Source organism: Parambassis ranga, chromosome 24 (genome assembly GCF_900634625.1).
Source record: "Parambassis ranga chromosome 24, fParRan2.1, whole genome shotgun sequence".
NCBI lineage: Eukaryota > Metazoa > Chordata > Actinopteri > Ambassidae > Parambassis > Parambassis ranga.
Window position 1 is genome coordinate 7688936 of NC_041043.1, and position 14418 is coordinate 7703353.

The 14418-nt window shown below is 42.0% G+C and overlaps 1 protein-coding gene across 1 annotated transcript in view; it reads right to left on the minus strand.

The window, feature by feature from the left end:
- The window catches only part of plcb4b (phospholipase C, beta 4b), a 49443-nt gene that overhangs the window by 5699 nt on the left and 29326 nt on the right, over positions 1–14418 (minus strand). Inside the window, exons 8-39 of the mRNA XM_028397283.1 lie at positions 13285–13364; positions 13125–13178; positions 12960–13041; positions 12774–12874; positions 12316–12373; positions 11250–11358; positions 10927–11137; positions 10711–10804; positions 10413–10492; positions 10243–10327; positions 10064–10154; positions 9879–9974; positions 9595–9740; positions 9419–9514; positions 9160–9304; positions 8992–9076; positions 8057–8181; positions 7402–7453; positions 6798–6900; positions 6324–6488; positions 4805–5009; positions 4195–4283; positions 3906–4062; positions 3757–3806; positions 2680–2745; positions 2025–2140; positions 1812–1887; positions 1548–1723; positions 1300–1401; positions 1146–1203; positions 921–1007; positions 504–540 (exon numbers count right to left, since the gene is read on the minus strand). Coding sequence (XP_028253084.1) covers positions 504–540; positions 921–1007; positions 1146–1203; positions 1300–1401; positions 1548–1723; positions 1812–1887; positions 2025–2140; positions 2680–2745; positions 3757–3806; positions 3906–4062; positions 4195–4283; positions 4805–5009; positions 6324–6488; positions 6798–6900; positions 7402–7453; positions 8057–8181; positions 8992–9076; positions 9160–9304; positions 9419–9514; positions 9595–9740; positions 9879–9974; positions 10064–10154; positions 10243–10327; positions 10413–10492; positions 10711–10804; positions 10927–11137; positions 11250–11358; positions 12316–12373; positions 12774–12874; positions 12960–13041; positions 13125–13178; positions 13285–13364 — 3277 coding nt within the window. The remainder of the gene's footprint in view (positions 1–503; positions 541–920; positions 1008–1145; positions 1204–1299; positions 1402–1547; positions 1724–1811; positions 1888–2024; positions 2141–2679; positions 2746–3756; positions 3807–3905; positions 4063–4194; positions 4284–4804; positions 5010–6323; positions 6489–6797; positions 6901–7401; positions 7454–8056; positions 8182–8991; positions 9077–9159; positions 9305–9418; positions 9515–9594; positions 9741–9878; positions 9975–10063; positions 10155–10242; positions 10328–10412; positions 10493–10710; positions 10805–10926; positions 11138–11249; positions 11359–12315; positions 12374–12773; positions 12875–12959; positions 13042–13124; positions 13179–13284; positions 13365–14418) is intronic.

The window sequence follows — 14418 nt, forward strand, 5'->3', positions numbered from 1 at the left end:
TTAGTGTGATTGAAGGTTGCCACAAAATAACTACAGTGGAAGACTGTCACATTCTATGAAAGCAAAGGATTATGAGCTGGAGTGAAAACACAGCAGGGCAGCTTGTGAGCTGCCTGTTTTTGCTTAGTAATAGCTGGTGAGTCATGTTGATAAATGACTCAAGCTGCTAGTTGGCACTCTTGACACCCTGAGAGCTGCAGACTGATAATGTGGGAGTAGGATTTCACTACACAGAGGAAAAGAAAGAATCACTTTCTTTTTATGTTAAGTCATCTCAAAGTCTGGCCTGTCATGTATAGTTTCCCTTCTCTACTCAGCGGTGAGTTGTTTTTAGCAGCCATTTACACACAGACAAATCCAAGTGTTGAGAAAATGAGTGACATGAGGTAGAAGTGTGAAGTAGAACTGAGAGGTAGGAAAAAGGCAATGTACATGGAGGGAAACATGACCACTGACAGGAAGGTGGTGTCAAAGACAGTGTGGAGGGAGATGGAGATGCCTACCTTGAACCTGTTTGTTTGCATGGTGTGATTTCAAAAGCTGTGCCGGAAAAAGCAAATCATATTAAAAACTAAAGAAATGTACATACATGTAAGACATGTACAGGTAATGTGACAAATGGCAAAATAAAATGCATGAATGGGAACACGAGACCTTCACAGTGGAACATTTGGTGCTATTGTACTAGTAGTATATCATCCAGAGATCTGCCTTCACACTTACAAAGCCAGCAGAGCAGGGAGTTTCCATAAAGTGAGAGAAGTTCTGGTTTTAGCAAGTGGGTCTCATAAATGTCATAGTTTAACATTACAGTTGTTTAGGTGCGTAACACTTTATGGTGCAGAAGTGTGCAGATGGGCCATGTCTCTTCATGTTTCTTCTGAAGTATGTTTTCCATTAACTGCTGTAAGTGGTTGTACCTGCTCATTGAACTTCTCCAGTTTCTCCAACTGTTCTCTCTGGTTTTTCTCCAGCTGCTCCATTTCCTTCTGATGCTTCATAGCCAGCTGCAGACACACCAAAGTAACGATGTAAATAAATAGTAACAATATATAATGTACCCTAAAAAAGATCTCTTACATCAGGGGTTCAGGGTTAACTTCGTGTAGTCAGCCTCACCCTACCCTGCAGGTACTAAAACCTACCCTCTTTCTCTCATCCAGGAACTTCTTGGTGTTGCTGCTGTTTAACTCTCTCACTCTCCTTAAGAATGACACAGAACAACATACAGTAACTATTAAATATTTAACAGCCAATTCAACTACTGACAGATGACCTTATACTGAACATGTGGCCCACCTCTCTCGCTCTGCCTTGTTCTTGATGGTCTTGTCCTGGCTGATGGCTTTACTGTTTTCCATGGACGTCTTTGCCTGATTGGCACGCATGTCTTTGCTCTGCCTACATTGGAGAACAATCACACGTAGGAAACAAGCATTTCATGCATTGATATGACCAAAGCTCAGTTTTTGGTAGAGACATTTCAAGTGTTCCTGCCCCTCCATGCCTGGTTATTTATAGTCATGTGTGGCTGTGTGCTGTCTCACCTTTCATGAATGAGTTTGAGCTGCATGGTCTGCTGCTCCTGGACAGTGGCCAGGAGCTTCTTTAGGTGTTCACACTGCTGTGTGACATGGCTGTCCTTCATCTCCTGCTCCTCGTTGCTGTGACTACTGATCAGTTCTGACCACTCTTTAGTGTGCTGCGCTGTGATGTCCTTTACCTGAACACAAACACACACACCATTTGCACACACTTGGGTCACCTGTCATCCCCACGACTAAAACTTTTGATGTTGATGTCTGTGTTACCTTGGCTTTATGATCTGCACCTAGTGTTTGGATCTTGTCTTCTGTTTCCTTCTTTAGCTCTTGGCAGCTGTTTTCACTGAAAAGGCATAGAAGTGACAATCAACACCATTTTATTTGAGGTCTGTTGTTTGAGGTTTGTGTTTTAACTTTAAATAGTGTCATCAGAAAATTCCTAACATTGCAGCTATTTTGTGCAGTGCAGTCTCCACTTACCCTCGTTTCTTGATGGCTTTCTCTAGAAGTTTCTCCAGAGTTGTCTTCTCCTTTTCATGCAGAGACACCATTTTGTCCACCTGGGTGCAGTGGGTTTTCTGCATTGTATTTTGATCCTGTGGGGAGAAAGAAAAGAAGTATGTATACTTTGCAAATACAGCGTCAACCCTGCATCAACTCTAAAACCCAATTTGGAGCGGCAACAAATGTTGCTGTAATTTGAATAACATTCATATGTTTCTGTTGTCTACACTGAGTAATGAGCCAGCATGCATCTTTATTCAATCCACAGATGGGTCTTGACGGTACATGTGTAACACAATAGGACTGTAGTAATTAATTAGCCACTATGAATGAGCCAGCACCCACCACAGTCTCTATGTTAAGCTCTGGTTTAAAATGAAAGGGAACTTTAGCAAGTCTAATTTCTTATGAAACATGAATTTATCTGTGTGTTTGCAGTGAGCAGATTGTGAGTTTGTGTGTGTGTATGTGCAGCAGGCGTATGTAATAACGAAGCAGTGGTCAGTGGAAGATGAAAGGTGGACTCGCCTCCCCTTGCTCTGTTTCTGTCTCAGAGCATCAATGACTGTCAACAATAAGCAGCACCCTCTTTCCATTACCAACAGGCAGGCCTGCAAACACAAACACCCACCTTTGTGTGTTTCTTCTTTAAAGTGTTGAGCTCCTTCTGTTGCTTTTTAATCAGTTTAAGGTAGGTCTGCAGAAGAAGAGGTGCATAATGGGTTATCTTGTGTAGGCCATAGTGATGATGACTATTGGTCCAAAGTAGGGCTGAACGATTTTAAAAATAAATTGAATTGCGATTTTTCTGGCAAATATTGCGATTTCGATTTCATCCATGATTTTTTTCAAATCAAGTTTTAGTGCACATGAGCATTTGCAAAGATCACAGAAACTTAGATCATACCTAGGGGTGGGCGATATGGCATTAATTTTATATCACAATTCTTTAATGATAAAATCACGATCACGTTTTTATCACGATTGTTTTCACATTGACACTAATTAACATGTTTCTGTGTAAACGACTTCAGGTAGCCTACTCACTTCTCAAAAACTATCAGTAGATCTAAAAGTAAACTCTGATAACGTGCACTCAGTATTTTATTTCATTTTATTTATTTCAAATAGGTTAAAAAGAAGACTAATGTAATTCTGTAAGTATAAGTATTATTCAACAGTCATTTAAACAGACTGAAGTGTGCCTCCTAAGGTTAAACAATAAATACAGTATTGAGACTTAAGTAACTACTAAAGTTCAATGTGATTTAGAACAAATGATCAAACTTTAATGGGAATCATATCTAAGGAAAAACGGAGCTGCTGCTGTCACCTCTGTCCACCGTTTACTAGAGTCCTCATATGGAGCCTCTTCATCAAATGCCTGCGTTATTGTTGTGGCCCCCCCACTGTGCACCTCTGCTGCCGGCAAAAACGGTACCGAACATAAAGGTGGAGTTTGTTTTCTTTTCGTTTTCAGCCGTAGCATTTGACAAAACAAAACCTGATTCAGTTAGGAGCAGTGCAAAAAACCATGGCTTTGACAATCTTAAAATCGCGTTGTCTGAGATCAAAATTTTCGGTCTAAAACGATAGATCGTTCAGCCCTAGTCCAAAGGTACAGCATGGCTAAACCTGATTCTGATAACAGCCATGATCCCTTTAGGGCCAATAGTTAAAAAGTTTCAAGTCAGGAGATACGACAAACCTTCATTTGTTTTAAGTCATCAATGCTGACATTAGGCACAAGTGCATTATCTGAAACAGCAGAGGAAAAACAAATGTTATTTCTGTGCTCACATATTCATGCAGTGTGCACATGTGTGATACATGTATGTTTCCCGGTCACTATATTACCCTTCTTGGCTTCGGCCGTGTTATTTTGGGCAGCATTGGAGGTCTGGGCCATGTCTGAGCTGGCTTGTGGTGTCACACTGGCCTTCACTGTGTCTCCTTTTCCCTTTCCCTTCTTGTCGTTTTTTGAGCTTCCGCTGGGAACGTCTGCTATGTCGTTCTACAACAGAGAAAGGAAATAACTTGAATATTTTGTAAATATAATCACAATAAAACTTCACAATCAATCAGATAAAATGCACCTAACCAGTATAGATTAATAGCATTTCTGTTAACTCAAACTGAAGGTTACCGTGTCGATCCCCAGTGCTTTCATCTGGTCAGCTCTCTTCTCTGCTATAGTCAAAAACTTCTTTGGGTCTGATAGAGCGTCCACAAAAGCTGAAACACAGATTCAGGAGTACATAACCAAAACTAAATGTGTTATTCAGTATTACTGTTTACCAGTTTGTCTCTTTGTCTACACTCTTTTAGTTCGTAGCACTTAGAACTGTGTCTCGAAGGGTGGTAATTCTGGCAAAATATCTTGCAGAAGCAGGCTAATGGTTACAGTAATGGTTCCTTAGCACAAGCCCCCTGGCTTTATTTAATGACAACTCCAATTGTCCTGCTCATTTGTATGCTTGTGCCTGTTTTGAACTGTCTAGGACTGCAGATTCACTGCCATCATCATTTGTGCCAAGCCATTATTGTGAATATTAAAACCAAGCCACTCAAGGCAGAAGATAAGTGAGCAAGAGTGAAGTGCTTAGGTTTTCTTATTTTTCTCTCCTTTCCCTACTTTATTATCAGCTATGAATAATCAGAAAGCAGTAAAGTGTGTCAGAATCAACAAACTTGTTGTTCAATATCTACACATTAACATCAAGCAGTGTATTTATAATAGTTTCTGTTCCTCTCACCTCCGAAACCATCGGGCACATAGGTCTTGAGGATGATTTGGCAGAAGATGGTGGGCAGTGACAGAGGCTTGTTGCCTTCATTCCTCAGAGAGATATGACGGTATCCAGCCTGCAGGCCGTCCAGAGGCAGGATGCGCTGCCCAATCAGCTTGTTGTTGTCGTCGTAGACGGCGATGCGCAGCACTGCAAGATCCGGTAAGATCACCTACAAGGGAGAAATGGAGGGCCAAAAGTGGGAGGAAGGGAGAAGAAACCAAAATTTATTAGAACAAAAACACTGGTGGGAGGGACAAGAGGCAAAGGGGTGTGGGCACCAAAAGACAGTAGAAGAAAGTCACAGAAGTTAGTCCTCTGTGCTGTGGAACTGTAGGAAGTCTTTTCAAATCATTCCAGTATGAACTATTTCGCAGCCAATGCAGTAAAATCGGCTAAAGTAGAAACAGCGTCATTAAAAGGGAAGGTCAAGGATGAAACTGCAGGGGACACTATCAGGGGACAGTCACAGTGTAATACAGGGAAAAAAGGCATGATAGCAGAGCAACACACAGCATATCTGACTACTGACAAGGCCATCTCCACAGTACGCATCCAGGGAGTGGAGTATATCTGTATGTATGTGTGCGTGTGTATGTGTGTGTAACTTGTCTGTAGATGAGCGTATGTGTGCGCTAGGGAGTGAAGACACAGGAGTCTTAACTGGCCTTGTGTGCAGAGATAAGTGAACAGAGAGAGGAGGATGATTAATACAAAGACGAAGGGGAAGGTAAGAGATAAGGCTGGAGAATACTCACTGGAGATGAATGGCTAGAAACACTGCTCCAGTGTATGCAATCACAGCCAAGCTGTTGTGGTGTGTGCGTGCATGTGTGCACGCTGCTGATGTGCATTGTTGGCTTAGAGTCATCTTGACAGTGCTGTGCATGTATGCAAAGACTGTGGCAGTATTTAAGGGCATTTGTGTAGATGTTAGCGTCTTGCCATCAGCTCTGCTTATGATGCCCCTCTTAGATAGCACAGTGTAAGGAGTGTGTGTGAGGAGAGCAGCACTGCGGCAGCCTGTGATTGATGGTGTGTGTTAGGAAGCTGGAGTCACAGTCATGGCTGAGAGACTTCTTATTCTGCTGAGAGCAGCACAATTACACACACATTTCTCTCTCTCTCTCTCTCTCTCTCTCTCTGGTTCCATATCTCTCATCTCTTTCTTTCTCATTTCCTAGATCTAATTTCTTCTTCTTTGTTTAGTTCCTTTTCTCTTTTCCTTATTGCTCCTGTGTGCCAAAACACTGTTCTTATATATGTTTTTTTCTCATTTTTTTTTTGATCTCCTTGATTCTTTTCCTACCTGTGCCTTAGGGGACATTAGTAATTTGTGTTACTTTCTTCCAACCCAAATTACCTGGTTCCTTTTTTTTTTACATATTAAAGCAGGCATCAAAATGCAAACTGACTGTGTATATGCATCTTTCTTGTTGACTCACTGTATCCAAGGTTCCTACCACCACTTCTTTCTCCACTTTACCTTTCTGAAAACGAAGGGCTCCTCATTGTAAGCCGGGTTTAGTCCATTGTTCATCACCATGCGCGTACGGAACTCTTTCCGGATGGTGTCTGTCGGCAGCCCGTACATGTCCACCTCAACATATGTCCCGATCTTCTTGTCAGATAGAAATTGTCCTGAGAACACCTAAAATGAGAAGAGTATTATCAATACTTGTTTGTAGTAACTTGTAGTTAAAGAGGTCTGGGTTTCATTTGTCAAATAACTAATCTTGGCATTAACCGATTCACTCAAAATCAAATATTCGTATTTTTCCATGACCTACATCCAGTTTTATTCGAGTTGCAGAGTTTTGGAAATATCAGCCATTTCTCACATGAGTTATTGAAAAAAAGACAGATCTTGTTGTAATTTCCTGTAGGAACTAAATACAACTATATCACTGCAGTAATAAAGTTGTATTCAAAAGTTTAGTGTAGTGTTTGATGACCCTACCTGAACACTGCAGGTTGCAGCAATGACGCCATCCACCGGTGTCTCTGAGAAAGGGTCGAACATCCTGTCTGACCGCCGCATGAAGTCAGGCTTTAGCAGGTACCTGACATGCACACACGAAAAATATGTATATATAAACATAAGAACTGATGCAAGTAGAAATCTCTTCGATTCTTATGCTATTGTTTACATTCATCAAGAGTAAGGCAATAGAGCCTTGGCTGTGTGTGTGTGATAACCAGGGGCCTATGAGAGTAATATTAGTTATGATGGTTGTCTGTGAAAGCCCTGATCTTTCCACATATGAGATTACTAGCATTAGCACTTAAATCTCTGCCCTCAGGGAGAGTATTAAAACCGAGGGATGGACACAGTGATGAAAAGAGGAAGAGATGGATGACTGCAGACACAAAAGAAGAGGAGCTTCCTCCTCCAAAGCACCCATTGGCTCTTGGGGCAGATAGTAGCTACAGTCGCTTCTGGCAACCACTAATGAGATGTGACAAGCTATAATTGATTAGCTTCAGAGAGGTGGTGGAGAAGCGAAGGAGGTGTGGGGATAGCTGAAAATAAGCTAAAGACAGGAGGGAGGAGCTGTTCTCACCCACAGGAGCCGTTGTACTCAAACTTTCCCTGGTTTAGCTGCATGGCGAGATCTGAGGACAGCAAGAGAAATAATGAATGGTGCACAGATACCAGGTTTCACTGTTAAAATCACATCATCGTCTTGATCAAAACTTTGTGGATTTCTTTCTGGTCTGAAAGACCGATTGAGTGAGGAGTTTTAAAATTCCCCTGACATCGCTCCTCAGACCAGTTTTCCCACAAAAGCTCCACCTCTCATGTGAACCCCCTCTCCCCGCCTCAAGCCTTGCACATGTCCTACTCTAAGCAGGCCATATGGTGCAACCCCTCTTGCCTCTGGACATGGGGCAGCAGCTGTTTTACAACAGGCTTCAATCACTGTAGAGGCGTGTGTGGTAGTGACTGAAAATGAAGGTAAGTGTGTATATATGCACAGTCTGCTTTAAACAGAGACAAGTGTAGTTGCTCGTATTTCACATCCAGTGTAAACTAGGATGTTTGCTGCTAGTTGCACGTGCAGTAAGATGGTAACAGCATGATGTGTGAGTAGGTCAGAGGTTCTTTCTTAGATCACAGTGCTTGTAGTGAGATATGCATGTGTGTTGATAATATGTGTAGGTTGTATGTGGAGTGACTGTCAGAGGTCAAAAGTCCCATGTTGCATTTTGTGGTACCTGGGGTCTGGAAGTTGAGCGAGACCATCTGGCAGCCTGCGTTCCAGAAGATCTGAGGCATGTAATTACTGGAGTCCACCCGACCCCCTTTGGGGTAGATACGGCTCATCTGACGCTTGTTGTAGCTGCAGTGACGCTCAGGAAAATTTGAAAAAAATAAATAAAAGGGAGAGCATGTGTGTTCCAGCATGTGTGCGTATGCAATTGAGTACTTGTGTGTATCAAACAGACTGAAAAACTATTTTTAGTGTGAACAGCTTGGGTCAAGCAATCCCATTGGGGGGAGAGAGAGAGAGAGAGAGAGAGGCAATGTGAAAGCAGACTAGGCTCCAGAGGCCGCTAGTTCTTTTCCGACAGCAAAGTGGAAACAAATATGGGTGAAAAGCATAAGCAATGACCCTCCATTCAGCCCTCATTTAGGTGACCTCAATCTATCGAGGACCCAAATGTAAGAATGTGCTCTGGGAAGATGAGTAGAATTCATTGGGATCATTATGACAAAAATGGACAAGGTATTGCTCTAATATAAGGGGCTCCCCTTATATTACAGCAATACCTTGTCCATTTTCTTTCAAGTTCGGAGGTTGAAGGAAATGATCTCATTAAAGAAGGTCTTGCAATTCAACACTTTGAGTTAATAACTCTGGATTTTCTGTCTGCAGGGGCTTCACAGCCATACAGAGATCATGCTGAACTGAACTCATCCAAGACCAACTCTATTCACTTCATTCGACACATCAGACTGCAGCTTACTTGAGATGAAGAAGGCAGAAGTAAAAATAATAATAAAAATCTTCTAAATCAAGTCAGCCTGCTGTTTTTAACATGATAATAACACAAAACTGTAATTCATATCATGTTTTTTTGTGGAGTCATTTTTATAGGAATTTAAATTTTCAAATGCATCGAGTGATTAACAACAGCCCAAAGGATACTTGACAAACTCAATGGCATTAGTCTTCAGGTAACCCAGGCCAACTGACTCGTTAAACGATGACATGTTGTGGTGGATATTCCTTTCTGAAATACAGGATGGATAGAAATGGTAAACATTGCATTTAATTGTCTAACTGTGACAATGTTTTTGGAGAGGTAAAGCTCACCCTCTGCCACATCAAAACCCTGGAACTTGACAGGCTGCGCATAGTTGACCATGGCTGAGAGATATGGGTGGATGTTAGTGGTGGCGCCCACGTAGGTATATTGTGCTATCAAAGCCTCTTCAGAGTCTTCTGCTACATCTCCGCCCTGCATGGGAAAGATAGAGAAATGTCTCGCAACCAGTAGAAAATGGCTGCATCAGCCCAGCTTTGACATTTGGCTTAATCTGGGTAGTGACAGGGTGGACAGGGCTGTACTTGCCTTCTTGTTGTTGTCTTGGTCAGATGCTTCTGAGATATCAGTGGCATCTGTTGCTTCAGTGGCTTCAGAAATCTCTGTCACTTCATCATCAGGTACCTAAAACAGGGACAGAAAGAAGGTCATGGACCAGACTTAATTGGTTGAATACAGTGTTGTTTAGTTAGCCGATTGATCACCTTCTTGATACTGTTGGTGTGCTCTTCCTCCTTCTTTGAGCTGATGGTATTACTCTGGGAAACACTGTTGGCGTCTTTCTCACTGGGTGCTTCTGACAGACTGGGAGCCTCTGAATTTAAATCCTTATCCTCTGCCTCTTTTTCTCCTACACACAAAGTAATTTTTCCATCATGTGTTTGTGTTAATTATTCCTTTAAACTCAACATAGTCTGATCATAAGTCTCCGATCTTCTATGTAGTACAATACACACTGTAAACACATATAGGGTGTTTAGTAGCTGACCATTCTCTGTGTCATCTTCGTTCTCCTCTCCCATGATGATAGCTGGGGTGTTGATCTCTCCCGCTTCCATGTGTTTCTTAAAGGCCTCGAGCTGTTCTGTGTTTAGTCCACAAAAATACAGGTCAATGGATTCTACTTATAAAACCACATATAAAGCAGCATTAATGGCACAACTGTGTACATACTCTGTTCAACTTCAGGTTTCAAGCGTTTGTTTTTGATGAGGATTTTCCGTTTCAGTTCGTTTGGAGAAGGTAAGGAGCGCCCAGATTCAATCTGAAAAGTTAACATTTCAATATGTATGAGAATCATTCATTTCAATCAAACTCTGAGAGGCACTGTGCAACAAAGAGAGGGGATTCACCGGGAAGTTCTCCAGGGGCAGTTTGAGGAGAAAGTCTCCGAAGATGTCCTCACAGTACTTGGCCATCTTGTACTGCTGTGGTTTACTGGTAACATACATGTAGAGTTATTTCTGAGTAAAAATGCTGCAAATAATCACAATTTGCACTTATATACTGACTGCACATGTACCTGCAATGGTTTTCAAAGGACAGAATAACAGGGTACTCCGATGTGACGAATGCTGTGTCCTTGATGGCTTGGATAACATCCTGTGGAAACAGTAAGAAAGAAAAACAGGGTGAAAGAGGAAACATATAAAGCATGAGGAAAAAAAACTACTAAAAACAGCAAAGGGGAGGCATGATGGGTGCAATAACATATCCTCAGCACAAGGGGGCAGGCCTATACAATGAAATAACATCAGGACAGGCAGAACGGGTTGAAGTGGACAGAGCAGCGTGTTCTGTGCTGCGTGCTGCGTGTTCACCTTGAACAGGATGTCTGTGCACATGGCCTTGCCGTGTGTAATGATGGGTTCCTGGTCCTCTCCTTTCCCATCCCAGCAGTCCAGCTCCACGCATCTACATGCAACAACAAACGTCCTCTCATCATGTAATGTACATCATAATTGAGGTTCACTTTAGACCAGCAGTATATGTGTGTGAACCCTTCTCCCATGTGCACCATAATCTGACACACATACCTGCATCCAGACAGCAGGACCTGACGGTACATCTCCACTGAGGACTTTCCTCCAAACTGTCGACCTGTCAGGTAAGTGTTGTGGGAAGAGCTGATGAAATAGTGAGCAAGTGGCTGGTCCATTTCCTGGTACAGCTCCAATCGGTCCAGAAACACCGGAGCATTTTCATCTGACATAAGGTATCTGCAGAAACCATCACTGGACATATGACCTGCAAAACACAGCATGCCCATATTGTAGTTTGATTTGTTGCAGCTACAAGGTTAGACAGGTAGATGGCAGCAGATCCTAAAATATCTCTCGTTTGTCTCCCTGTTCCTTACCTTTCTTCTTTAGTTCATCATCTCTTTCATATTTTTCGATGATCTGCATGGCCCTCTTGTTTTCGTAGAATGGAAACAGAATTTCATTCAACCTAGGGTCACGCTGGTTCTGAGGAGCAACACACCAACACACAGTCATCCACACATGCATTGTATACAGCTTTTTCCAAGCACAAACCAGATCTAGGAGAAACACACAGAACTGGGGCTAACTAACTGGTCACACTTCAGTAATTTGTAAAGCCTCACGGTGTATATAAAATAAATTTTAACATATTTTCTATATATAAATCACAAATATGATAGAGGCAGAAGTAAATAACTGCAAAAAATGTCATTTCAGTCACTGGGCTATATCAGTAAAGTCATAATTATGGTGGCCTACAGAGAGCATTTAGGCCTTGACAATGTGTACAAAACTAAATTTCATTTCAAGTTCACAAAAAGATGTGAGCCACACTAACAGGTGCAGTGCTTAAAAGCCAGGAAGTCAAATGTGTTGGTGGGTTTAAAGGCAGCTCTACAAAAACAAACAAACACAAAAAACATCATTATCCATCAGCCAGGAGGGGATTAATCTGATTGGCGGGTCCGGGGCATGAAGCAGCACATGTGACCGCACAGCAGTGGGACCAAGCAGGTATTCAGCCACATAGAGGAGTACGGCCACAAAAAGCTGACACACAGCAGGAAACGAGATGGACCAAGCAGGAAGCAACAGGCTGGGAACCTCTACCCTCATGTTGCCATGGCAACACCATTCAGACACAGAGAGGCAAGACCGCAACAGGGAGAATATAAGGGAATGGGATGCGGGTTGGGCATGCAGAACAGGGAGGAGGGGAGGTTGAAGTTGCCCTTGCAGCCTGACTGAAAGTTAAATATTCTGTCTGTCTCATTAATGGAGTTTTAATGAGAATCACGCAATCACGCAAGCATGGCTGTCTGGCTGCAGGGCAACTTTTTAACACCAAGCAAGACGGGAGGAGGTAAGGCTGGGTAGTTGCAGAGAGGGTCACGCGCAAGCCAAAAACACAGAGAAGTTAATGAATGATAAAGAGCTTACTTCATTCAGAAAGCTGACTAACTGGTCTACAGTTAAATAATCAGTTTTGTTCCCATTGCTGCAAAGGAATTAATTGGAAAAAACAAAATGTTATGTTCTTAAAATGAGCACTCTCACATCATAAGCAGTCTTACACTTTTAGTCATACCATGTTAATCAGTCGTTTTTTTAATGTTTTCATTAGGTAAAACATAATTAATGTTGAACTGTGGAAGCAGGTTAGACTGTCCAGACATAGTTAGTGCAGCAGGCGCAGAAATATTTGTCCTGATTATTTCCAACAAGATGCAGCAGCTCACACTTTGGGGAATAATGTAACATTTTTCTGTTTAGGAAGGCAACACAGGTACAATACAATGCAAGGGGCTAGTGTTTTATGTTCTGTTACTATTTTAAAAAATAGCAAATATCATTACAGAAGTGAGTGCAGGTAAGTCTTAACAAAAAAGGAAACTCACATTTTCTTGAAGAGCTCCTCGATGTCCGTGCGAGGACAGATCTTCTGTGTGAGTGCGTAGAACATGTCAAAGGTGAAATCTGCTGGTTCAATCTCATCGTTCTGTGAGGGACAAAATAAAGAGACTATAGTTTTCTTTTAAAGTAACAGACGGTACCAATACATGTGACTGTCAGTGCTGTCTGACCTTTCCACTAGGAAGGCCCAGATCCTTGAGGGCCTGAAAGATGCCCTTCTCTGTCTTCCCTGATGCAAATGTCCGTGTTATGCTAAAGAAGAAAAGAAAGATGGAGGGTGAGGTGTGAGGAACAGGAGTCAGTCAGGAAGCAAAGGGCTCATCCCATGAACGTACCCTCTCACAGGAATCTTCCCATTCACATTGGTCAGGAAACACATTCTCATCCAACTAAGGAAATAAAAGAGATAAGTGATGAGGTCAAGTGATAAAACAATTCTAAACTGTTCAAAGTTCTACCCAAATAACATACACTACACAGAATATATACACTCACTGTTTCTTGAGGCATGTCATTGGACAGACATTGTTGGCCTTAAAGTTGTGAATCACTGACCTCAAACCCTCGATCCACTTCTGCAAACAAACACATACCAAGTATTCAGAACACAAACACTCTGAGCAACATACACAACGGCCAGTTTAAAGTTTCAAGTGAGTGTCTTTGGGGAAATAAACACAAGCAAATAAGTTGCCTCTTAATTCACACACACACACACACAAACACACACATGAAACACACAACACAGTGAAAACAGTGAAGGCTACAAGCAGCAACAATGAATGAAAAGCTAGAGAAAGCCTTGTATGATGCCTTCTGCATCAACATTACAAACACATTTCATCTGTGCTCCAAACTTGTTCCTCTTTGTGTTTTTTGTCTCCTCCACTCTCACAGCAAATGATTACTGACATCATTACAAAGACATTAAACAAGATAACGGATGCAGCAGGGGTAGTCTGTTTGGGCATGTGGTCTCTGATGTAAATAACGCTGTCATCTCCTGAGGTCTGCTACTTAGGGCCACCTGCATGCTGGGAGGTGCTGATGGCGTATTTGTGTGTGTGTGTGTGAGAGAGAGAGAGAGGGGACAGAAATAGCAGGAATTAATGTTTTTAAACTGAGAGGAGACTGTGTACCTAAAACCGTATGTGTGTTTTAGGCATCAGGCTTCTGCATGAATATCACTGGCAGCCCTGTGGCACAGAGCTCTCTGGAGCACAAACAGTATTTATAACACCCATCACCACAAAAACACCTTCTCATGAGAAATGAATATTACAAACAATGCGGGGCCAAATGACAGACCTATGCTGGCACAAAACATCCATCTTTAGTCTGTTTTAAAATAGATTCTCTGTCTAAATTGATATTTTTAAAATAAAGCCCAACCAATATTGGAATTCTGGAATTCTTCTCCTTGTATAAATGTATATATTCTTGTGAGTTGTTTTATATTGCATTAAATGTGGGTGCCATAGCTTTCCATACTAAACAGAGGAGGGTTGACCTTAACAGCGGTCTTTTTCATGTCTCCAACTGGGATGCTGCCTAGAATCTTACACAGCCATCTAAACTTTCAACACATTGCCAGAGCATGACGCTGGCGTTATGCTATATTTCCTTACT